This window comes from Cetorhinus maximus, chromosome 4, assembly GCF_964194155.1.
Source record: "Cetorhinus maximus chromosome 4, sCetMax3.hap1.1, whole genome shotgun sequence".
In the NCBI taxonomy this organism is placed as follows: Eukaryota; Metazoa; Chordata; class Chondrichthyes; order Lamniformes; family Cetorhinidae; genus Cetorhinus; species Cetorhinus maximus.
In genome coordinates, this window is record NC_135882.1 from 22,662,084 (window position 1) to 22,689,074 (window position 26,991).

A 26,991-nucleotide genomic window follows, 5' to 3' on the forward strand; every position below is an offset into this window, starting at 1 on the left:
TTGGTCGGGGCAGTGTTCCCCCAGTCACCCAAAAATTCTTGTAGGCAGCCATCTTGGAAGGTCAGCCCACCTGCCCGTAAAACACGCTTTTGTTTAGACTGCATTTTAAAGCTTTTTTCTCACACAAAGAACACTCACAGGTTCGCCAGTTGGTTAGCTGGGAGCTTCTCTAACCCACTGCAATCTCTTTGCTGACAAAAGTCGCTTGTGTGGACAACATGGATGTTGGTAGCGGAGAGACTGGTTTAACTTGTTTGTTCTTGAATACATAAATACACACATGGCCACAAGAGAGCACTATTACAGGAGTCAATGTAGCTTAGTGAGCACAGGGGTGATACGTGAATGGGAGTTGGTATGAGTAAGGACGTGGGCAATAGAGTTTTGGATAACCTCAAGTTTATGGAAGGTAGATGTGGGAGCCCACCCAGGAATAGTCATATCTGGAGGTAACAAAGGCACGAGTGAGGGTTTCAGCAGCAGATGAGCTGAGGTAGGGGTGGAATCGGGTAATGTTAGGTCAGACAAAAGAAGGTTGTTTTTCTTTTTGCTAGGCTTTATATTCAAGATTTTTGATTAATAACAAATAAATACAATGATACATTTTTTTTGCCAGTGAAAAGAAACAATGAAGAGCAGGGGTGTTCTCCTGGTGAACATTTATCCCTTAACTCATAATTAAAATGGGATTATCTGGCTATTGTCACGTTGTTGTTTGTGAGATCTTGCTTTGTGCTCAATGGCTGCCTGCCACATTACAACATTGACTAGACTTCCAAGGCGCTTCATCGTTTATAACATGCTTTAGGGGCAACATGAAGTTTTGAAAGGCGCTACATAAATTTAAGTCTTGCTTTCAGTGGAGAGTTTTACGAAACCCTGTTTGGCAGGGTTGTACTTAACTATTTTTAAAACCTTTGAAATCATTTTTAAGGTATTGTTATTTGATGGTATTTTAAAGGTATGTTTGGAAATTCTGCATATTTTAAAATGCTTTTAAATAGCGGCATGTACATTGCGAGCCATGGGGAACAAGTACAGCTGCTTGTAGTTCATTTTGGATTGAATTTGACTAAAAGCACACGGCTAATATGGGGAGCTTTGAACCAGTAATAAATAATGCAGAAATATCTGATCTGCCGTGCTGTCTAAATTCTATATCGAGCATTTTCCTGCAATGTTTTTTTTTTGTGAGCAGGTTTCAATAAAAAGAAACAACCGACGCAAAACCGTATGCTGCTTCTGGCAAAAGTTGAAATGCAGTTCATTTTCTCTCCTTTTTGTTCATCTGTGTGCATTGTCCAGGGTTTAAACCAGTTTGGTACATTTAGATAAGCACAGAGGGTTCTTAAAGCAAACCCCCTTTGACAGCTGGGGATGGTGTGATCCAGGAAGCAGAGTTCTGCTGAATATATCAGGTGACACGCTCCATCTCCCCGTTTAGATGGAATGAGCCTTGGAGCTGGCTGAACAGATACAGGAGGCGCAGTTTCAGCGCACACTCCGGGCTGAAGCCGCTATAAGGAAGAAAGGTTGGCAGCCGAAAGGGACTTTTGCTTTCGCAGGGGGTGGGAGGGTGGGGGGGGTGGAAAAGAAAAGAAAACACCAGCCATGGCTTCAAATTTTAATGATATAGTGAAGCAAGGATACGTGAAAATTCGCAGCAGAAAGCTGGGGGTGAGTGGAAATGCTATGACAGCGTGAAATGTGCTTGCTAACAGCTGGATAAGACAAAATCTTAATCGGTACGAGGGGACAGTCCTTGCTGGCTTGTGCATGCCTACAGGGTGGGCTTTGGACAGAACAGTGATAGAAACTGTAGCTGAAACTGTACGTTAATAATAAAAAATAAATAAACAACTACAAGGTTGTGCTCTGTACAAAATCAGCTGGCCGAATGTAACTTTGCTTTCATAGTGGGTGAATCCTCATCTGTTAGACACAGTGCATTTCCCACGGGCAGTGCAGAGTTTCTGGAGCAGGACATTGTGATATGGATTGTCCTGCTCCAGAAATGATGTTAGGAAAACTAAAGTTAAGGATGGCATTAAATACACAGTATTTTTGTAACCCATGTTATATCTACATACCAGTTGTGCTTTCAGTTTTTACCAACCTGCAGCCACTGTGTTATGCATAAGAGCAGCTATGGTCCAGCCTGCTTACATAGTATGTATATATTGTTAATCTTTTTTAAAAAAAATTGAACTGGATTATTAATTTTCATCACACTTTATCACATAACTCCTTTGCTATCAGGTAATGCACTACTTACACCATGAAATCATGTTGTATCTGCAGTAAATTGTAACTGATGACAAAGTTATTTATAACTAAATATGCAAGAATAATTTTACTAATAGTGCGGGATGGCTAGGGTTTGTTGTTTTATGCTTTTCTTCAGCACTTTGCTTCCTTCAGGTGCTGTCCACCATATATACAATCGACCTAGTTATATGCTGCTATACCAAATGTGTCGCATTGGGCTGCTGTGTTTTATTGCTTATGGCTTTTTCACCAATGTGTAGTATCAGAGTGTCACAGTAGAGGACTATTGTATTTGAATGTGAGTGCAGCAGTGGGACAACTAGGAGCACTTGGGCGCTGTATCGGGGCATTATAGCAGATGGGCTATGGTATATAGATTCTGAGTACTGTCGTACAGCAGCTGCAGGAACTTATCAATAACAGGCATTGAAAGGCAAGGGTTGATCAGAGATTGCAGTTTAAAGAAGCCTGACCTTTTTATTTTAGCGAAGAGTCTTTCCTAGCTCTGCCTAAATGAAAATAGCCAAGTTCTTATAACAATCTGAATTTCATGAAGGCCATCTGCATTTTCATACCAGCTACCACTGCCCTTTGCTCCACACAATTGGTGGTGTAACTAATAACTGTACAGTTCAGCATTTGCCAGAGCTGGAATGGCAACATATTCTAAATATTCTTCATAATGGATAGAACTAAGAAATGTGTGTTTTCCCAAACAACTTTGTTAGCTTGTCCCTATTTTTTTGATAACTGTGGAACTGCAGCTTGATGAATGTGTGATAAAGATCTGTATGAACTGTGCCATGTTGCTCAGCAGACCTTTGCAGACCTCTCCTACATGTTCGTTTATCCAGCTTATAGCAACTTTGGCCGTGTTTTGCTGTACAGGTCAATGACTTGTGACATGTGCAAGGCTTCAATTTGCAGGCAATTGCTGAGGGGAAGTGTTGCTAAACCTGTGCTGTCTCTGGCAGCTTGCATGGTTTGAAGCACTGTCCTGAAAGGAAACAATGCAGATCTAGGTACATGTGTCTGAAATGAGAAAGATGACAAATCACTGGCGTTTCCTAAGAATTACATGGAAGAAACTTACTATGGAAACTGGGTTATGAATACTTTGCTTTAGTTGTTTCTCTTCGACCTTCTCTTAGCCCATACCAATTCTTGCTGGTGTGACAAGTACTTTGTGTTGATGTGTCAAGTTTTCAGGCCTACATATAAGAACAATTTTTAAAAAACCTGTTTGGAGATTTGTGCTTCTAAAAGTGTGAAAACAATATGAATACCTGTGACAAACTCTGTGACCTTCAGCCAGCCTGTTATAAAATACAATTGTTTTAACTACATTGCATACTTGGTTTTAGTCAACACCTTTCTTGGATCTCCTTATTTAGAAACAGAGTTTAGATACTCAGTGTTGCATTTTTCAAGGAATATTGTGAGGTGTTAAAGAATTTGAGCTATGATGAGAGTATGATTTGAGTCTTGGTGCCTGCTGTCCATCAGAATGGCAGCATCTAAAATGGCGGCAGACTTTGAGCCTTCTGCAACCTTTTCAAGTGTTTAAATACCAAAAAAGCACAGTCAAAATGTATAAAATCAGGTGGCTGAAATAATATTGGTGGGTTTACTATAAATATTGACATGCAGGCCTGTGCCTGATTAGAGACGTAAGGTGTATATCAGTAATGACCACAATGTTGAGATTAGCCTACTTTAATGACCACCAATCTTAGCTGATGTTTGCTTTCTTGATTGAATTCCTAGATACTGCTGAGTATCCCTTATTTCGAATGATTTCTATTCATAATACAAATAAGTTTGATAGAATTCAGTGCCATTTTTATCTGTTACACACTCTTCTTCATTGAACTTGGGGGTCAGGGAGGTTTAAGTAAGTTTATCCAGTGAGTAGATGAATCAAATAGACCAAGAAGCTTCAGGTGCAGTCCTAGTTTGTGTTGAACTAGCTGCTTTCATGTCACGAGGTGTACCATGGCCTCAGTGCTCAGGGTGAGGGTGTGCGCCTGATCACTACCCAATAACTGTTGGTGGAAGTGTGTGTGTGAACGTCCGATAAGGGCAAGATTTGGGCTTGGCAGTGATGCCTTCCACAGTCAAATAGCTTACTAACAATCACTACTGAGATTCCCAGGTGAATCATGGTTGCGATACTTTGGTGGCCTCTGACACCCATGGAACTTTAGCCCAGTTCGGGAGTTGTGCTTACAGAAGAGAAGATAAGAGAATAGAATGTTTTATTCTTCTACAAAAGGTGACCAGTGATAGAGTATTGAAAGAAAATGTTCCATAATCCTGGTCACACATTACCCAAGCATGTCCTTGTTTGTCTAATACTGTACAGTGGTGTTTATTCATTCTGAACTCTGAGGAGACCAAATCTCTCTTAAAGCCAGCCTTCTATTTGACAGAATGGGGCTATTCTTTTCAGAGTCCACTCTGTTAAAAGATTCATTCACTGTTGAACACAGCCTTAATTTTATTTTTGGCATTGTTTTAAATGTAAGGCCAATAGACATTAATCCCTCCTGAGAGGCTTTCTGTTTAAAAAGGTATTTTTGTTATTGGTTACTTTGGCAGTCCTAATCCTAATCCTGCCTCCCTCTCTGTCCTGTCCAGGAGTTAGTTATGCTCTCAAACTGTACATACCTCAAAATCAGCCAGTCTCTGCTGTTTGCCAGTAGTCAGGTATTGTAATAGTCAGTGCTGCCTGGCTCCATTCCACTCTATCTATGGAATAGATATACTGACAAAAAGGGATTGTGAGTCAACATATCTACTAACTTGGACTGATGGGATGGGGGCGAGAGGATTTTCTTGGGAATGCGCAACCCATTCCATCAGCATGTCTGCCTTGTAGAGCATTACTCTTCCTTGTTTTTGTTTCTTTGTGGAATTATTTTGATCTATCATGTCAACAATATCAAATTACAGGATATCTCTTCAACGATTGCAATTTACTTTGCCATGGAATAGTAGGATGGGCATTCTGACTGTGCTTTCCTGCACAGTTTGCAGTTTCAGCTATGCCAATGCAGTGAGGTGCCAAGAGGATGCCAGGTGCTTCCCCACAGGAAAGGAGGGAAAGTTGGAGAGTTAGCCATCCTCACTAACCTGACAGCATGTACTAACTGCCGGCAGCCTGAATGCGTGGTTCTTGATTGTTCCCTCAAGTGGGTGCAAGGTGTTAATTGCACTTGGTAAGCGCCTTGTGATTTTCTTTTCTACATTAAAATCACTTTATAAAACCAAATTGTTATTAGTGGAACAAATATTGATTTTATTTTTGCAACAGTTGTACAATGTCACGTGTGACTAGATGTAGTGGGCTAGAGCCTTGAAAAGTCCGCGATTTCAAGGACATGTACAGAAATGAAATTGCATGTGTTATGAGCTCCATAGAGACCAACAACTTTTAAAAATGCAATTTAACTTCCAGGGAATAGCTGAATGGATGATACAGCAAGATTTCACATTTTAAGACATTTATTGTAACAAACAACTAGAAGCACTATTGACGAATCACCATTCATGTAGGCAACTTATACTTTAAACCACAGAACAAAACTTTTAACACAACTGAAAAGAACCACTATCAGGAATATGTTACACTATCTTCGAAGTAGACGTTCATCTCTCGCGGAACCAGTCCAAAATGATTCTTCGCTCCTGAGGGTTTACTTCCGATCTTTTCCTTTCCCAGCCTGGAAACTTTTAATTTCAGAACTGTCTTTCACAATGATTATTTTTTGCCTGGAGATTAATTCCCCAGCGCAAACTAGGTAAATATTCTGCCTCGTTTTAACTACTCACGAAGTCAGTCTTTTCAGCCCAAGTGCAAGCTCCCACCCACATTCCTGCGTGGTGAAACACATGTTGTCTATAGCTGCTCTCCCTCTCCCAGGTCCTGGAAGGCTAGCTTTGTTTGTGAATTTTCAGGGATATCTTGGAACTCCTTCCCTTCTCAAAGCCCATCTTCGTGGCAACATGAATCAAATGGGCCGTGTATCCAGGTAGAAATGCTGATTAGCTATCCTTGTGACCCCAACTCTCTTATCTTGGAAGTAAATGGACAGTTTAAAGCAAAGCTGTTTACAACCCAACATTCTCAACAATTTTCTGGGACTTTGGAGACTCAGTCTATTCATTTGTTATTTCACTGGCTGCTGCCATTGTCTCCAAGTGTAAATATTTTGCATCATCTTCCCAATAAAACAGTCTGGGCCCCCTTTAATCTCTAACGATCAATCCCGCCAGGCTTGCTGTTGGCAGATGTCAGAACAGGTCATATGACCCTCTTCATTTTGCCTTAAATTAAAGACACAGACCCAAAACACAACAGTCTTATAAACCTCATAATTATAACACTGTCATAATTTTATGTCTACTTTGATCAGCAATAATGAACTTTGTTATCTTGCCAAATTGAGCATTGAAGGATTCACCTTTCTATTGTCATTTATCTACTTTATCCTTATAGTAAGGCACAAAAATATGTGCTCACTGATGTTACTACTTATGTTTCTTTTTGCTAGAGAAGAAGTGGATTCTGTAGCCCTCCTCCCTGACTTGGGATATTGTACCTAATTCTTACTCTGGTTTACCGCTGAAGATTTTCAGGCTATCATGTTTGTTTAGATATTGTTACAATTGTGAGATTTACAAGATTGTATGTTTTTAGGACTCTATCTTCTGGCTTATGAATGTTATAGTTTGGGACTGTGTCTTTAAATTTAGTGTAAATGAAAGGGGTCATGTGACATGCGCTGGAGTCTGTCTGACAGTAAACCTGGTTAGTTTAATTGTTCAAGATCAGAAGAAGACTTGGATTGCTTTATTAAGTGGGAGGGAGGGAGGGACAATGGGATAATGACAGGTGTTCATAAATCTTCAATGGGTAGACCCTGCATCTCCCAAAGTCCCAGAAGGGTGGTGCAAATATCAAGCTGCAAACCGTTGTGATGGAACCTATCCCTTCTAAGGTGAAAGGCAATTGTGATCAAAGATAACTGGTTTGCATTTCTACTTAGCTACCAAGATAATGTGTTTCTGGTTGCTATGGCATTTTGAGAAAAGTTACAGTCTTCCCAATAATCCCAGAAGTATCAGAGACAGAAGGCAGTTGCAGTTTTGTCTTGTGTGGTCTGTAGCCAACTGAGAGGTAGAGAGCAAGAAAAGATGGACTTAGCCAGGCCTCCAACTTAAGCGGAGAAAATGCTGACTCTATCATTCACCATCAGGACATGGGTAGGACCTGGCGCTCAGGTTGAAGACTGAGTTAAAAGAGGCTGGAAGATTTGCCCAGCTTGGAGCTAGAAAAAGAAATCTACAATGTAACCCTTGCAGTGACAGACCGTTCTGGGATTAGAAGTTACCTGGCTGGGCAAATAGAAAGGAAGCAATCCACTGCAAGCTGGCAGCAACTGTGAACTACTTGCGAGAGACTTGTAATTCTGGAGAGAGTGATAAATAACAAGAAACTGTTTACTTCTATAGTTCAAAGTATAAGTTGCCTACAGAAAAATACTGTTTAGTCAATAACGTATTTTTTTAGTCATTTGATACAGTAAAGGTTTTTAAAAAATGTGAAGTCTCGATGAGTATTTTCAGCTATTTATTTATTTAGCAAATATAAATCCCCAAAGCCAAGCGATAGCCTCATTTGTTGAGTTTAAGGTAATTAGTCTGTAGAGAGGACACTCCTCGGTAATGTGCAGCACTGTTTGTATCTTCGCACAAGTGCATAAGGGGTTTGTACTGAGGCCTCAGTGTTGGAGGTTGGTTGCACAGGGGGCCTGATCTTTCCTGAACCTGTTAGCGAGGACCACTCTCGCCGTGGTAGTTCAACGCCTGCCATTCGATAGGCGGGGTTTGTCACAAGGATTTGGATAGTAACTTCCCGTATTTCCTATTCCTCGATTCAGAGGAATGCTGGTAGATCTTGCTCAGGGAGGATGCTTCACGTGGGGTGTCGAGGCAGAAGGCGGGAAGTCGGTGGGTTGAACAGGTCATCATGGAGTGGTAAGTGAGGTGCAGCATAGATGGCTTCAACAAGCTTGTGGGTTTTCGTCAGCTAATAACTGGAAGTTCGAATTTTTCTTTAAAAGTTATCGGTCTCTATGGAGATCGTAACAATGTCCAGACAGCAGCTATGAGAGCCAGTTACCTTATAGCTCGAAAAGGTATCAAAGTTATTTTCAGCCAATTGGGTGAGGAGACATAATGTAATCCTAAAGTGCAGAAACAATTAGCAAATTCAAGCAGTTCAATTCTAAGCAAATTCAGCTACCGTAACTCCAAATTCCTGATAAGAATGCTATGAAGTGACTAGCGATTGCTGTGCTTGTACCTTCTCGACCAGGTCTGGTCTCTTGCACCTCTATCCCTAACAATCTGCAATTAACACAGTACTGCAGGTATACACATGTATTCCTAATAAAGTATGTTCACAGAAGCCCCCTTGGGTAACATTGTGACAGATCTCTGAAGATCTTTTCTGTGGAAATAGAATGGTCTGTCCACAGATGTTACCTGTTTACACCCCAGTTATTGCTGCAAGTCTCAGTGAGACACAGTCTTTACCTTTTATTTTAAAAAGACTCCACTGCAAGGGTGGGGGGTGAGGGGGAGGGGGTGGGGGCGGGGAGGCGTTGAAATGAATTGGAATTAAGGGTCATTTTAATTCTAAAGAAAATTGCGCATTCAGTAGACCATGTCTGTAGGAGACTAATTATGAAGTTCATTTACACTTACAAAATTGTTATTAATTACCTATTGTTCCAACTATCCTGACTTGCATATAAGGTGTAGAGTAAATTAGAACAATTGCTAGTGTCACTCCGGACTTGTTAGGAGTCAATGTAGAAGGAATGGAATGTTCCTCTTATCACAAGAAGTTTCTCCTAGCAACGGACTTCAGAACTGATAATCTTCCAGTCTCTGTTGTGAGGAGTTTAAGGTGAAAGCCAGAGTGTTTGGCTTGGGCCTCTGACCTCTCAATTGTGAAGTTAATTTTCTTATCACTGTGCTGTTGATAATCATAAGCTTTTGTTGCTGAGACGGTAACAGGAAACACACTAGGGAAAACTTAACACTCATGGCTGATTGGGAGCAGAATTCGTACTGGTTTAGTCTTCAAAGCAATACATTACTTACAGGCCATTGAGGGAAAAAGCCAAATAATTTCCTTTTATTGACCCGAGATGGAAAGGGGGCGACTTTAAAAGAACAAAGAGAAGGCTTGTCATGATTGTTTTTCTCTCGAACATTTGTAACTTTACAAGGGTATCTAATGTTCCATTTTTTTTCCCCCAGGTTGTCCTTCTCTCAGCACTAATTTAACAAGTTCATGATTTTACAAATCTGAGCTGTGTGAATGGTTTACAATTATTTCAAATCTGTTTAATTCATGTGCAAGGGGTGTGTCTATAAACACAGCACTGAGGTTGAAATAAAAACGGAAAATGATGGAAATAGTACTCAGCATTTATACTTCAGAAATACTTCGTCAGAACTTTGAAGGTCATCGACCTGAAATGTTAACTCTGTTTCTCTCTCCACATGATGCTGCCAGACCTGCTAAGTATTTCCAGTATTTTCTTCTTTTATTTCAGATTTCCAGCATCTATGGTATTTTGCTTCTGAATCAGGTAGAAAAGCATTTTGCACAGAACAAGTTCAGGTTTATTTCCTGGATTGGCCACGGTTGTCCAGCCAGGTCATTGTAAGTCTACTCAAGGCTGCCATTGATGGTGCCTCAGTTAGTTTTCATAGTATTGGCCTCCTTACTTAAGGAAGGATGTAAGTGCTTTGGAAGCAGTTCAGAGAAGGTTTACTAGACTAACACCTGGCATGGGCAGAATGTTTTACGAGGAAAGGTTGGACAGACTAGGCTGGTATCCACTGGAGTTTAGAAGAGTAAGAAGCGACTTGATTGAAACATATATGATACTGAGGGGTCTTGACAGGGTGGATGTGGAAAGGATGTTTCCTCTTATGGGAGAATATAGAACGAGGGGGTCACAGTTAAAAAAATAAAGGGTCGCTCATTTAAGACAGAGATGAGGAGAAATCTTTTCTCAGGGTCATGAGTCTTTGGAATTCGCCGCCTCAAAAGGTGGTGGAAGCAGAGTTGCCAGGATTTTCCACCCGACCCATCGTGGGCAGAATGGAAAATTTGGCGAACTGCGTTGACTTTCCATGGGAATTTCTGGTCCCTCCCATCCCGGCCAGTCTTTGAATATTTATAAGGCAGAGGCCCAGCAAGGGGGTTGGGGCGAAAGGTTACTGGGGGTAGGTGGGAATGTGGAGTTGAGGTTGCAATCAGATCAACCATGATCTTATTGAATGGCGGAGCAGGCTCAATGGGCCTACTCCTCCTCACTCCTATGTTCGTATGAGATTTCTTTCTGACCTATGTTGTGGAGACCTGCTCATTAATCTTTCAGGTTCTCATCGAGGTGATGAGCATTTCTCCTCGCCAGGGGAGTGGGGTTATATGATTGTCTGGGTTGGACATTTAGGGAGTTAAATTGGTCCTGGGGTGTAGAGGAAAATGAGTGATAGTGAAGCTGCAGCTACCCCTCCTGATTTTCTTTCCAACTATCGCCCGAGACCATTTCAGTCCGAAGAAATGTGAGCGCAAGAGGGACAGGGAGCAACTTTATCTTTTTTCCAGCTTACCTCTGAATGGTATCCACAGAACGGAAAGGACAAATGGTTCTGCACACTGAATCTCAACAAGAGCTCAATGGCGCAGAAATTGGAATGCGTTGTGGTTTCCAAATGTAAAATGGGCACAATACATCCAATTTAGCAGTGGGACAGCTTGCGCCCAACTTGTGCAGGCTTTGGCCCTGCTAATTTTGTAGGGAGCATTAGATTCCTAGTACAGGTATTAGGCCTCTTTAAATGGTATTGAGGGACTTGTTGAAAGACCTGTCCCCCACCCCTGTTTGTTCTTGGTGAGTGGGGCAGGTGTCGAGTCTGTTAACTTTTTTGTTCCTCCCACTATTGGAGAGATCAGGCTCGAGCTGTTTCACGTGTGGTCCCCGAACAGCAGAAGGATCCCTGTAGCACTCCGTTCTATTTATTTGATAGGTAAGATCTAAGTTTGGTTGATATAGCTGCCCATGGAAGCTTATATTTGTGGTGAGCGTGAGTAAGAAGTATCAAAACGTTAGCCTGAATTGTAACTGTGTTTTATATTTCATGTTTCTAATTTGCAGTGGTTCTCTGTGCAGTGGTAAAGTGGCATTATACATCTATAGCTGTCTGGTTACAAGCGGCTCAGCGGCTATGATGAGGCAGCATAACTGATAATACAAGGAACGTGGGAGACGTTTGAGTGTCGGAGTCGATGGAGAGGTGTCTGCCATGCTTTGGAGTTGTGGCCTATGTAACTGTGTGAGAGTTAGAGGCAAAGGCACCGTCATTATATTGGGTAGAGAGAAACAGATTTAGGGCGAGTTGTGGAGATCAGCCACTTCCGAATGTTTTAATGAAGGAAATTGTACACTCACTTGGTTTTATGTGGATGTTGGGAACCATTGTATTAGCATTGCTTGATCTTGTGTTCTTTAAAAATGTGCTCATTAAGATGATGGATACTGGTGCATACAATTGTGTCCATTCCAGTGCCAGCACAAACAGATCCGTGCCAGGTTTTGCACAACTACATGCCGAGCAAGCCTCTTTCTACCCTGAGGTTCAGGCATGTTGTTGGGCAATCTCTGAAAAACAACCCATTGGACAATGTGGCAGTTTTTCATACCAGCTATCCTAATATTGTTGCATGAGAGTACTTGCAAGGGAGTTTTGTAGAGGATTGAAATTGCTCAATCTTACTTTATGTCAGACCCTGATAACCACAGACAGAGAAGATTTACAACCCATCAGTCTGAATTAGATTTCAGTTCAGGTCCCAGAAGCAAAAAGTCAGTGTCCACCATGTTCCATATCTCATACCCGCAAAACCCTTATGCTAACTGACCCACATTAGCCCTGGGCTTGGCAATACCTCAATTTCAACATTATAATCGTTCTACTCAACTCCCTCCTTGCCCCTTGCCCACCTCCCCCCACCAGCATCTCTGTAACCTTCTCCAGCCCGGAAAACTTCTGAAATCTCTCCTGTATCCAGTTCTGCCCATCCCTGTTTTATTTTTCATCATTTCACCACTGGTGCCTGTGCCTTAGCTCCAAATCTCTGGAATTCCCTTGCTAAACCTATACCCCTCTTTACCTATCTCCTCCTTTTAAGTCACTTGTTAAAACCCCCTATCGTATGTCTTTGACCAAGTGTTTGGTCACCTTTGCTAATATCTCTTCAAGTGGCTCAGTGTCAAACTTTGTCTGATAACAGTCCTGTGAAGTGCCTTAGGCTGCTTTTATTCTGTTCAAGGTGCTATATAAATGCAAACTGTTATTGTTGTGTTTAACCCATTGCACCACTCACATGCTCATATTTACAGAGCTTTTCAGATTGAAGAAGGCTGTGGCTGTATTTGAGACTCTGGATGGTTAATGCTGGTCCTGTGGCTACTGGTTTCCCCTTGTTTAGCTGTGGTTGCACAGTTTAAGCTGTGACTACTGGAGAGAAACCATTATTTACAAGATCAACTCCAGGAAACTTTTGCGTAAACAATCCATACTAGCGTGTGGTTAGATGGCATTTGTCCACAGAAATCAGTGCTTACAATTTACCATAGGTGTTCCGGGATCGGAGGCAGGTGAGTGCCAAAAATAGCCCCACCGCCAAGCATGCCAGTTCTCTGGCTCCATTACACCCCCCACCCCCCAGACCTTTTTTGCGGAGGTAGGACTGGGGGAGAAGGGGGTTAGTTGGCTACCAAATGGAGTTTTACAGTTAACCTCAAGGTTCCCACAGGCAGTGGAGGCTAGTTTACCTACCTGGAGGTGGCCTCCTGGTGGCAGGTTGGGGGGGCGAGGAGGAGGGGGCAGCACTTGAGGCAGGCTTAGGGGCTCAACCTGCCTGCCTGAGTGCAGGCTCAGCCACAGGTTGCCCTGTGGAGCAAATTCAGTTTTAAAAGGTTGGAGAGATGGTGCCTCCATTTGGAAGCAACCTCTCTCTTGCTTACCCTCTGTTGCAGCCTGTTGCTCCTTTCAAACTGGAATGCCTCTGATTGGTCCTCCAGTTTCGAGAGCTCGGACGGTGAGCCCATCTCCGGGCCAATTAAGGGGGCACTCCTGGAAAACCTGTTTCTCCTGGAGGTTGGGTCGGGACCGGAAATAGTCCTGACATCTGTTCCCACCCATAAGGGAAAGTCTTGCCCTATGGCTTCAATTTGACTTCGGGTGGGGGCGAGGGGTGGAAGCGGGATATGCAAGCACTCTGCATGTGGGCTTGGAGATCTGGGAGGCCAGCCAATCTTCATGGATGGGCCTCATTATCATAACTTTTACAGCAGCCCCGACGGGATCCAGTCAGCTTCACTGCCTGGCTGCGCTAAGGACCATAAGATCGCTGCAGAGGGAGAAAAGCAAAATGTCTTTAGGTCGCAAGTGGTTGTTGTAGGGGAGCTCGGTGTCTTTCTGCATTGAGTTTTGCTTTTGGCCACGGGATACTGGTTTGCTGCTTCTGAGCAGTTTTTCTTTTTCTCTCATTCCATATCACTTCATCAGTCAAAATACCTATTTCGTTCTCTGGTAAATTTATCTTCATTTCCATCGCTTTGACATCTCTGCTTATTTGTTTTTTTTTTCCCCCTGCTTAAAGTGCCAGAGTTTCAACAGTAGTGTGGCTGCTTTTTTGATTTTTTTTTTTTCTCTCTCACTGAGCTGTGATTGTTCAATCTTTACCTCCAAAAGAATTTGAGGATAAAACAGTGACAAGAGTGAAAGTTGAAACAAGCTATAACAGGAAGTCTCCAATGGCAAATCTCTTGGGAGGGACTGTACACTACTGAAGTAATGGGCTGGATCCTCCTGAAGCTGGGCATCTCGCAGCATACACTGTCCGTTAGATTTTTTTTAAATTGCCCCCTTCAGCTCGAAAAATGTGTGCGCTGTAAAACGCTGGAAGTATGAGCTGATAACGAGGGCAATGGGGCATCTGGAACCTCAGTGGAAACTGGAAACAATGGTGCATCTCCTTAACGAGATTTAAAGATTGAGAAAGAGACAAGGATGACAGAAAATGAAGGTGAACCAGAATCACAGAAAGAGAAATGAAGCGAGAGAAAGAAAGATTGGATTAAGAGCGAGAGATAAAAAAAGAAGAGACAGAAAGGAAAATAAGAATAAATATAAAATTTGAAATGTTTGAAATCTCCTACGCGGAATTTATTAGGTGCTGGAATGAGATTGAACAGTTTAAATTGTCTCCTTTCTGGATCAGAGAGGTTGATTGGCTGTGCATTAACAAATACATTGTCGCTGAAAGATTTTCTGTACTCTTAAGTTTACCAGCCCTAACTTTCTGTAATGAGCTGAATGGGCAATTAATGAGCAAGCACCAGAAGTTTTTAAAAAGAATGGGGAGGTCGAGGGTGGGACACTGTTAGTGCAAAACAAATAATGGACCAGAAGGTTCTGGATTTTTGCAGCTCACTCGTTACACCCTATACGTGTTGACCAATTTGTGCATTAATCACAGAGTGCATCATTAACACACATTTTTTCAGCAAGATTTGGACTGACAATTTACTGGACATGAGGAATGGCCTCTGCACTTGGTAAGCAGGAGTTTAAACCTTTAAAAGCTGGCTCTGTTCATTTGTAGGCATTTTAGAGAGAAGAATATTAAGAAGGGTATTCTGACATCAAATAACTTACACACAGTTTTGCATTTTATCATCTGCCAGTGCACACAAAAAGGTTCATAAATACAATTCTTGAAAACTCTCCCTGGAGTACTATGTTCAACAATGTCCCTTTCTCCTCCTTGCAAGCGCTACAAGGAGTAACAGGAAGCATGTTTTGACACACTATTCACAAAAGCTTTTGTAAAATAATTATTGCATGGCAAACATAGCACAAATCTTAAACCCATTGCTGAACAAGGAGCAATAAAAGCTCATGTTTGATGCCAGCCAATGTTTGCCATGGCTTTGACAGAACAACAATTAGAATTAAATTGTACAATTCTTTTTAAAGTAAATCTTGCAAGTAGAGGGCTAGTAACCAGTGACCTTTTTGTGCTTTGATTTAACGATGTTAAAATGTGAAATGCAGATTTGCCCTTTCATTCTGAATGAAAAATAATCTCTCTTTAGTAGACTGATCTCTATAAAAGAGACCACAGCCAAATTAAATCCAACCCATTTCAGTATGAAGCAAATGAAATGATTTTGCCCTAATGGTGTCGTACTTGAAAAATCCTATCGACCTATTTCCCGTTCATTCTGATGTACTTTGTTAATGCCCTAATTTATGTAAATGTGAAAGTATCTGGTGTAAAACTTTGAGAGCATTGAAGGTGAATTCAACACGGCAGCTAGATTATAAGAATAACCTTTTATTTGCACAGCATTTGAAGTATGACTTTAAGATGCGTTAACTTTTATTTCATTGGCTGAGGGCTTGTGGTGAAGAAGACCTAATTGTATTTTAGCACTGGGCATGCCACAGAGGCCTTAATCTCCCCTTTATACAGAAGATCGACTGCATTCTCAAGTGTTGCCGTATGTGGGGGGATTGTTCTCCTGAGTGCTGGCGAGCATTTCCAGACCCATCGACTTGAATCTGCTGTTACCATAGGGACGCTGAGTGCTTTCAGCAGGAGGGGTGGGAAAACTAAAGGGAGGATCATTGTGTCCACACTTGACTTAGCTCTGAGTTCATTTTCAGTGCAATATTGGCTGAGTCCAGGGAGCAGGATGTGTGATCTCCCTCTTGACCGTAGATGGTAACTGGGAAAAGATAGAGCAGGATATAAGCATTTTAAAAAAAACAAACCTTTTTGGTTCTGATCTGGAGGCAGACATTTTAACTGAGCGATGTGCATGTTGGGGTGGCTGATTTAGCGGGCAGGATTTTCCCGTCCCGCCGAAGTTCCCGTCCAAAGTCAAAGGACTATTTTGGCTGCTCTCTAAATTTTCTGGTCCCACCCGCGCCAATTTCCGCGGTGAGCGGGACCAGAAAATCTCGGCCAGCAGCTTGTTTTTACAATTGGAGAATTTTTTTTTTCTTCTCGTTGGGCTATGATGGAATGCAACGATACTTCTAGCTCACCTGAGAAATGCAGGGGTCACCCAGTTCTATTCCAAATAACACGTTGTCTAATTAAAGACCTCGCTGAACGACAAGTATAAAGGTAGTAGATATCTATGAGGTAGAGGATTTTTCTCTACATATTTTTTCTGAACTATTAATTATTGTCAGTTGCTTTAAGGTTGTAGCGTGCCAATAGTACCAAGTGTTCCATAGGTAGACATTTCCACGAGGACAGTTAGCCTTTGGCTGAAGATAATTTTATCAACCAAAAATACTGCTCTTGGATTACCTGACTCAAAAATGAAAGATTTATCACCTCGCATACACCCACTATTGAGAACTAAAATTTATACTTGGCTCTTTGGTGTAGCAGAACTCTAGTTTGCAAAAAACATGTGATATTTTACTCCCATTAGACTTGCAACATCACAAAACAAAGAAGTACCTTTTTTCTATTAATTAGAATGCACATTAGTTTGACAATTCAGGAAGGTAACCCTACTTCTTTATCAGCATATTCAAGCTTTGCATCCTTCTCCTGTCCCTTGATAGCTGCTCGCTTCTACTCGTGTGTCAGTTTAATCACATCTATGAACAGCTTTTCACGCAACAAAACCTTCCAAGGCATGTTACAAGCGGAATTTTGAACGCTGAGCAAAAACGCACAGGGGAGATGGCCAGAAGTACAGGCAGTGGTGTGGTGAAGTCAGGTGTGATTTTTAACGTTCGTAGAAATGTGAAACCCTCTCTGCTAAAGATGAGGTTTCCCCACCTTTTTCAGGACAGACAACGTGAATGATAACTGTTACTAGTGATGTGAATATTTAACCTATTAAAACGACCAGCTGCTGATATAATTTCTCACTGACAAATACTCCGGTTTCACTTAAACCGTGCCAGAAGTCTCCTGCTGCATTTTGGGGATTAAACAAAGTTTGTGTTTGGTGTGTGAGCAAATATTAATTCCCAGCAGGTTTTCATTGTGTACCTCACGTAGAGTCTTTTTTGGGTTGAGGTGAAACAGGACTTGTGATGAAAACGATCCATCATTTTATAATTGTAATTACAAATCCATATTTCTTGAAGATCTCAAGAGGTGTCTTTTTCTGACCTGAACTAGTACCTTTCAATGACAACTTAGATTTGTATAGAATCTTTGACGTAATAAAAACCAGTACACCCAAGGCACTCCACAGGGGCATTATGAAAAGAAAATTGACACAGAGCCATGTTAGGAGATATTAAGACAGGTAACCCAAAGCTTTGTTAAAGAGGTAGATTTTGAGACAGCATCTTAGAGAAGGGGGGGTGGTGGGGTGCTGGATAGAGAGGCAAAGAGATTTAAAGATTGGATTCTAAAATTCAGTACCTAGGCAGCTGAAGGCGCAGTACAAGTGATGATATGCATATTGAGATTTAAGAAGGCATGATGTTATTTGTCTTGTGCTTAAATCCACTCAATTCGAGAGTGGTTGAGGTAACATTCATATGGGGAAGATTCATACCTGCACTGAAATAAAGAACATATAAAACAATGGATAGAGTTCAATACCAATAACAAATAAAGCCACCCTAAATAAAACTTACACGGGAAGCCCAAGTATCATTGTGTTTACTCCTTTACTACACATTTGCTTGAATGATGCTTTTTGATACAAAATCGATTGTATCTGTGAGATCCATTCTCGGGAGGTTTTAATCAGAAGGATGTCACCATTTAAAAATTCTGACAGTCATTGAATCCACAACGTAATCCAGATGTAAGTTTTATTTTTTTCTGTTTTCAGTTTAGCTGAATGAATGATTTAAATGAACTGTGGTAGAAAGCTGTGCTTATTGATGACATGCTATAATTCCAGCTGAAGTTACCCCTGGACAAGCCTGATTCCAGAGAGGAACCTAGCTTGATTGATCCTAACTTTTAATTTGTTTGCTTAGATACGGGGGGGAGTGGCCACTGAACAGAGTCACCGGCGTCAACTAATGAACTTTTAACGAAAGAATAAAACATCACAACCATACCTATACAGATTGTAAGGATAACGCATGTTACAAAAGCTATCTGATACTCTAATGTTCACAGTAAGTACACAGTCCATGTAAACCAATAGGCACCCTGTGGTCAGGCACACCACACGCTGAAACCAAGTGGCAGATGTCACCTCAACCCAATGCTATGGATCTCTCCTCATCTCCCCCCCGACGCTTGGCACAACGTGAGCCAACCAGTCTCACTGAACTCTGTCTTTCACATGAGGGTTTCCAATCTCTACTCTCCAAGGACTCACTTTAGAGTCTTCTCTCAGACGCCTTCTGCAAGAGTTCACCTCCCAATGTTCCAATTCCCTGGGTCACCACATGTATTCAAACTGTCTTCCATGCACTTTCTCTCACTGATTCAGCCGTCAACAGTACCCTACTGCTTCACATGCCCATAGCAGAGGTACAGACTTTCAGCTGTCTCTTTGGACCTTGTGACCTCTTGCAAGTTGTTCTTGCTTAAAATCTGCTTTCTGCAGCTTTTGTCTCTTTAAATCTGAAACATGGAGACTTTCTCTCTGCCCCTCATTCACTCAACAGGTTCTTTTCCAGGTTCCTGTCCTTCCTTTGACTCTTGTTCCACTCCCCTGGATTTTGGGGCCTTTTCTTTAACTTGGGACTGGCTATCTGTCCCCTTTTGCTACAGTATCTCCTGGCAGTTACTTTCAAAACTAATTGAACAGCTTCCAAATCAAACTGCTGTTTCTAGTTTTTTCTGTGTGTGTGTGTGTCTGTAGGAGGGACTTGCCTCTCTGGACCCTTGTTGCTAGGAAACAGCCCAATTTCTCTACTTTTGTTTGTTTAACTTAGCTTACAGTCGTAAAACTCTCATTAGAAATGCAGGCGCCTTTTAATGTGAAACTAAAACTCAATTTGAACTTTCCTTAACACAGAGATATAGAAATACCAATCAAACCTAAGCATTAAAGCTAAAACTCATTCCTAACACCGACAAAACGATCTTGACTCATTCAAGATTAGGAGCACTTCCTGGTCGAAAACATTCCCTGTATCAGTCCGCAACAGAGATTTGAGCGCACACCATGCTGATAATTCAGTGCAATGCTGAGGGAGCGCTGCGCTGTTTGAGGTACCAATTTTCAGATGAGATATTAAACCGAGGCCCCATCTGCCCTCTCGGGTGGATGTAAAAGATCCCATGGCACTGTTCGAAGAAGTGCAGGGGAGTTCATCCAGTGTCCTGGCTAACATTTATCCCTCAGTCAACACCTTTAAAAGCAGATTATCTTGTTATTTATTTCATTGCTGTTTGGCTGCAGCATTTCTTACATTACAACAGCAACAGCATCATAGCATTGAATTGTAACAAAATGCAACAAGATGAGTTACATGCACTTCTATGATTAATTGATCCTATGAGCTCTGTTTCTTTGGTATTTCTGATTACAGAACTACTTATTTTCTACATGACTAAGTGCAGAGGCATCTCCTATTGCTTTTGCTCTCCAAATGTTCCTTTCTGATGGGGATGATTCATTCTGGACCATATGCCTTCTCCAAGTGCCTATTCTTTATGTGTGAGCCTAGGCAACAGATGTTGAAGGCTGTTTGACTCTGGGACATATAGGAAATTTAAACGAGGAATTTGTTAAGGTAGTGTGAAATGAGACAGACAAATAGAGAACCATGTAAGAATATGAGAAACAGTCAGTAAGCAAATTGCCAGTAAGTCAGTTAGCAAGAGAAGTAAAAAAGCTGATCCTAAAGTTGGCACTAGAAGCCAGGTATTGAAGCAGGACAGTTGGGACTCTTCACAAACCTTAAATCCGAATGTAACACAACTGCAATAAATGCAGCTTAAACGTGCATTTACATAGTGCCTTTGACATAGTAATGTAGGTTTGGATTATTCCTGTAATTTGCAAGTTGCTCTCAGTAATAAAATTCCAGCAGTGGCAAGCAACATATCGCAGGAAAGTGTCCATACTAACACCGAAGATATAGGTGCATTAAGTGCCCTTGCTGATCACAATTTTCTTAGTTATATAAAGCACTACCAAGATATGAACAAACACGTACTGGAACTTTGTATCAGGCATTCGGGATTGTGCTTCTGGCAAGACACATTCTGCAGTGTGGATTATTTTCAATATTGCCACCTCAGTGTTTCTACAACAGAATGAAAATCAGGTGGATTCTACAATGAGTTGGCAATTCACTCCGCCAGGTTACCTCCCATAGAGCAAAATTGAACATGATCTTTCTGCTGCCTCCCGACTTCGTGATTGCTTATCTGGGACAAAATCAAGGCTAGACACTATCATGCCATTGATAACACTTTATCCACCAGGTGGAGTGCTAACCAGCTTTGCACAAGGTTTGGACTCGGTTCTACGTATTACACCTTTGCTAGCAAGCAAAACAGCTTGCGAGCTTCCAGAACATGCCAGGTGCAAAGCCACCTGGAGATTCTAGAACATTCTGAGAGACTTGGCAGAATTGGATCTCTTCACCAAACAGAAGCAACCGATTCCAGATAACGAAAGGAGAAAAATGTGGTAGATGTTTCAAGAAATTGAAATGATATTCTGGTGTCACAGTGGTTAGCCGGGGGTGAATTTTGGTGAAAGCAATAAGAATTCACACCGAAGAGGAACCCTTCAAATATGCAAGGGTAAAAATTGGCCCTTGTTGCACCTGTTTTATGGGAAGAAGGTTGGTGTGTGTCGCTGTTAATGTCTTTTTCGGCTTGGTGAATGATGATTCAAGTATGTTAAATTTCAGGCATTTTAAAATCCCTACTAATGGAAGATAATCCTGACACTGCTTTCATCAAGGAGTTAAAATAATTTGGTATGTTTTATAAAGTTTCTATTTTGATTGTTTTAGCTTTCTTATGAGTGCCACACAGGAACCTCTCCCCTCACTCAATACCTATTTCGAGCAGGCGTGGGCTCCCCAGGTGCTAGTGGCTAACAGCACAAACTTAAACTAAGGAGGTCCAAAATTCAACTTGTGAAAGCGGAAGGCTGGTTGTACCCATATCCTTTCTAGTCACCCCTGTAGTGTATTTATCCACAAAGGGGGGGTTAAATGCAATTGTATTCAAATTAAAACAAATGATATTGTTCTCATAGTGATAAATCAATAATGTATAATAAGGAGATGTTTAAATTTGCACACAATTACTAACTGTTCAGGTGGGGGATGGGGAGATGTTGGTGTCGTGGTAATGTCACTGGGCTAGTAATTCAGAGGCCCAGCCTAATGCTCTCGGCACAAGGGTTCAAATCCCATCATGGCAGCTGGTGGAATTTAAATCCGATTAACCAATCTGGAATTGAGGATAATGGTACTCATGAAACTATCATTGTTGCAAAATTCCACCTGCTTGACTAATATCCTTCAGGGAAGGAAATCTGCCATCCTTACCCAGCCTGGCCTACATGTGAATCCCTGCCCTCTGAAATGACCCAGCAAGCCACTCGATTCACGGGCAATTAGGGATGGGCAACAAATGTTGGCCTTGCCAGCGACACCCACATCTCACAAAAGAATAAAGAAAGAAAAAGGTGCATGCGAAAGAGCTCAAGGGTCTGCTCAAAGAAGAATACAGAGTCCCCTTTGTGCCTTCAACAAACTTTCTCCCTCAAAAATACTAAGAAACAAATTCATTTCACTTCTACGGAATTTCCCCCGCACAGAATAGTTGCTGTATTTGTGAGCGTAACAATGTCACAGGAACAATGTCCAGGGTGAATTGTAACCATTCTCTGCATGAAAATGCTACGAGCTGGCGAGGGGAGAATTAGGCACGGCTGCTGTTTCCAATTGCTGCAGGCTGGCTGCTGCCTGAAGTTTACTCCTGTGGATGTTGCACGAAGGAAGGGTTGATGGGATTGCGATGCCCCATGTAGTCCAGCAGCTTGCCACCACTCACTGCCTCACACAATGAATAGCTAGTTGGACAGGGCACCACATGCATAGGCATGGCTCCCATATCGCAACAAATGTTTTTAAGAGGGGAAGGGACAACATTGGCAGCATTAGGAGGAATAAAAAAGAAATATTATTTTGTTAAGAGGTCTGAAAACCTTTGCTTTGTTATTTTGTCTTAATTTCTTAAAACTTTAAATGTGACAAATTGAATGTTGCAAGTGGCTCATTGCAATAGGCCCTGTCCCTCTGCCTGTGTGTGTGTATGTGTGTAACTGAGATGGATCATAGCACCCAAATAGCTGAAATGTTGCTAAACTGTTAGGTCATTCTTTTAATATTATACACCTATTTCAGATATATAATTGCCAGTTTGTAATAATCATAATTGAATGTGCTGACATTACTTTTTATTCTATTGCGTTCAGTGTAACAGTCAAAACAAATTCAAGGACAAAACCACTATCACGTAGTTAGCTTAGCTGCTGGGAATTTATGACATTTGCTTAGCAACACAGACTGTCCTGATATGGTTACATCCTCTTAGCAATTTCGTACCACATCACTGACTTCAGAACATACTGACCTCTCTACAACCTGGCCCTCTGCCAGCTTGATGTTGTAGTACCAACACCCGACAACAGTCTGAGCAAGCTAAAGGTGGGAAGTTTGCTAATAAGATTATTTTGAGAAGTGCTCCTGTTAATCACAGCTCTCCAATTTCCTAGGGTCATCATCCAATCCGGATGAATCACAAAATTCTTAATTTGCGTCGCTTGTAGAAGCGATGACGAGGGTGCAGCCTGAGTTATTGGGTGGTGCCTCGTCTGGTTTTAATAGCCTGGACATTTTTGGTGAAAGGAGTGACAATTTTAAAGGGAAAGTTTCTACTTCCTGGTCAAACACAATCGTTATTTGAGTCCTAAGATTCTACTCCATAATCCACATTGACACTTCGGTGCTGAGGGTGTACCATCCTCTCAGAGATGCTGTCTTTCAGATGAGGCATTGAACTGAGGTCCCCTCTGCAGTCTCAGGTGGTTGAAGATCCTCTATTCGAAGAACAAGAGAGAAGTTCTCCTGGTGCTCTGACAAATATTTAACTCTGAAACCAACGTCACAACAACGTCACTAAGGGGAGGTTGTGATGTAGTGGTATTGTCACTTGTCTAGTATTCCAGAGAACCAGGGTAATGCTCTCAGGATCTGGGTTCGAATCCCAACACGGCAGATGGTGAAATTTGAATCCAATAAAAAAGTCTGGAATTAAAAGTCCGGTGATGACCATGAAACCATTGCTGATTGTTGTAAAACCATCTGGTTGACTAATGCCCTGTAGGGAAGGAAATCTGCCATCTTTACCTGGTCTGGCCTACATGTGACGCCAGACCCACAGCAATGTGGTTGACTCTTAAATGCCCTCTGAAAGGGCAATTAGGGATGGGCAATAAATGCTGGCCTAGCCAGCGACGCCCACGTCCTATGAACGAATTAAAAAAAAAACATATGAACTAGGAGCAGGAGTAGGCCACTTGGCCCTTCAGGTCTGCTCCGTCATTCAATAAGGTCATGGCTGATCTAATTGTAACCTCCCTCCTACCCCCAATAACCTTTCACCCCCTTGTTAATCAAGAATCTATCTAGCTGTGCCTTAAAAATATTCAAAGACATTCTTCCACTGCCTTTTGAGGGAGAAAGCTCCAAAAGAAGTTCCAGAAACACACCAAGGCTCCTTAGACAGCACCTTCCAAGACTACTACCACATGGAAGGACAGGAGCAACAGATGCATGGGAACACCGTCACCTGGAAGTCCTCCTCCAAGTCACACGCCATCCTGACTTGGAAATATATCGCTGTTCCTTCACTGTCGCAGGGTCAAAATCCTGGAACTCCCTCCCCGACAGCACTGTGGGTGTACCTACACCACATGGACTGAAATGGTTCAAGAAGGCAGCTCACCACCTTCTTGAGGAAAATTAGGGATGGGCAATAAATGCTGGCCTAGCCAGCAAAGCCCACATCCCTTGAATGAATCTATAAGACTCACGACCTCCGAGAAGAAATTTCTCCTCATCTCTGTCTTAAATGAGCCACCCCTTTTTAAAACCGTGATCCCTAGTTTTAGATTCTCCCACAAGAGGAAACGTCTTCTCCACATCTGCCCTGTCAAGACCCCTCAGGATCTTAAAAGTTTCGATCAAGTGACAGAAGGTGTAGGGGGGACATGAGGAAGAACTTTTTTACACAGAGGGTAGTGGGTGTCTGGAATGCGCTGCCTAAGTTGGTGGTAGAGGCAGAAACTTTAAACTCTTTTAAAAAGTGTCTGGATCTGCACCTAAAGTGCTGTAAGCTGCAGGGCTATGGGCCGGGTGCAGGAAGGTGGGATTAGAAAGGGCACCTGGGTGTCCCCAAGCTGGCATGGACAAGATGGGCCGAATGTGCTGTAACTTTTCTATGGTTCTAAGTCACCTCTTAGTCTTAATCCAGTGGATACAAGTCCAACCTGTCCAATCTTTCCTCATTAGACAACCTGCCCATTCCTGGTATTAGCCTAGTAAACCTTCTTTGAATTGCTAACACATTTACATCTTTCCTTTAAATAAGGAGACAAATACTGTACACAGCACTCCAGATGTGGTCTCACCAATGCCCTGAACAACAGAAGCATAACCTCCCTACTTTTATATTCAATTCCCCTCACAATAAATGATAACATTCTATTAGCTTTCCTAATTACTTGCTGTACATGCATACTAACCTTTTGAGATTCAGGCACTAGGGCACCCAGGTCCCTCTGAGCCTCGGAGCTCTGCAATCTCTCACCATTTAGAAAATAAGCTTTTTTTACTCTTCCTGCCAAAATGAATGATTTCACTGAAAATAGAATATTTCATTGTAATGGGAGCTTGCTGTGAGGTAATTGGCTGCTCTGTTTTGCTACATTGCAATAGTGACCAAACTTAAAGTCTAATTTATTAACTGTGCAGCACTTTGTGGTCCGAACAGGTGCCCTATATCCATGCAAATTTTTTCATTATGTTCAGTTTGTTATTCACACTTATGATAAGTGAGATATGATACAAAGCCCGATTATATTGTAGAACAACAGCTGGCCCATGGCTGAGATTATTTTCTTCTGACACCCTGTTCTCCATTTCCAGACATATACACTCGTCATTGCTTCCCCTTCCCCTTCTATTCCATAAATTGTTGAGACTTCCATCCCAAAGGCCTAGATCATTTTCCCGTGGATTCGACCACTGCTTCTCATCAGCTACCACCTGCTAATTAAAGCCAGCTTCATTCCACCCCTGTAACCCTTCACACTGAATCTGTTATTATTACTGTTTCAAGATTATCAACCTCTTCCTGATGGACCAGAGAGTAAATATGCAAATTTGTTCACGATGTCTTTGGCTCAGTAAGGGGGAAATGCTACTGTAAAACATTGAATGAACAAGGGAGTTAGCTCATTAATGAGACTTGCTTAGCAATACGCAAAGGTGGGTCCTTTTGACAATCTCATTGCATGCCATTGATTTTTGAACATGCTGAGCTCCCTATAAACTGGAACTAAGCAGTTTGCAAATTTGGTACCAAAGGTTAAGGGATGGTCAGGTGGGCAGCGGTCACTGTATTCAGTTAGTCCCCAATCTCTTAGACTGTCTCATCTTTGAAGGCAGAAAGGGGCACACGGTACATGAGGCTATACCTGAGTGAGTCATAGATTGTGAAAAGTTGGGAATTTGGTTCAGGTGGGAGTTTGGGGCAGGGTGGGGTGGGGTGGGTGAAAGGTGCTCCTTTGTAGTGATGCATTGATGGAAGAGTGTAGTGCACGTAGTGATGGAAGAGCTTCAGTCTCTCACTTTGTCCAACAGGTACAAGGTGCTTGCTACTTGTGTGGATGAGGAGAAAGGCTGCAAAGTGGATGAGTGGACTGACCATGGTGAAGATTGCCATTCAAGTGGGGGGAGCAAAGAGGAATGTGGCAGTGATAGGAGATAGCATAGTCAAGGGGATAGATACTGTTCTCTGCATCGAGAACGTGAGTCCAGCTGGCTGAGTTTCCTGCCAGTGCCAGGGTTTGGGGTATTTGCTCAGGGCTGGAGAGGAACTTGTAGTGATAGGCCAAGGATTCAGTGACATGGTCCATGTGGGTACCAGTGACATAGGTACGACTAGGAAGCAGGTTCTGCATAGGGTGTATGAGGTGCTAGGCACTAAATTAAAAGCAGAACCTCGAAGGTAATAATCTCTGGATTGTTCCCTGAGCAACATGCAAATTGGCATAGGGTAAATGAAATTAGAGCAATGAATGCGTGGCTCAAAGGCTGGTCTGGGAGAAGTGGGTTCCAGTTTGTGGGGCACGGGCACCAGTACTGGGGAAAGTGGGGGATGCACGTGAACCGTGCTGGGACCAGTGTTCATTTCCAGGCAGTGCATTCCAAACCCTAACTACTCACTTTGAAAAAGTTTTTTTTCTCACCTCGTATTTGCTTCTTTTGCAAAACACTTTAAAACTGTGCCCTCTGGTCCTTGATTCATTTACAAGAGGGAAAAGTTTCTCCCTATCTACTCTGTCCAGACCC

At 42.1% G+C, this 26,991-nt stretch overlaps 1 protein-coding gene across 1 annotated transcript in view; it reads left to right on the forward strand.

Moving 5' to 3' along the window:
• Positions 1 to 1,576: 1,576 nt before the first annotated feature.
• Positions 1,577 to 26,991, forward strand: part of dok6 (docking protein 6) — a 422,100-nt gene continuing 396,685 nt past the window's right edge. Inside the window, exon 1 of the mRNA XM_078540045.1 lies at positions 1,577 to 1,677. Coding sequence (XP_078396171.1) covers positions 1,612 to 1,677 — 66 coding nt within the window. The 5' untranslated portion in view covers positions 1,577 to 1,611. The remainder of the gene's footprint in view (positions 1,678 to 26,991) is intronic.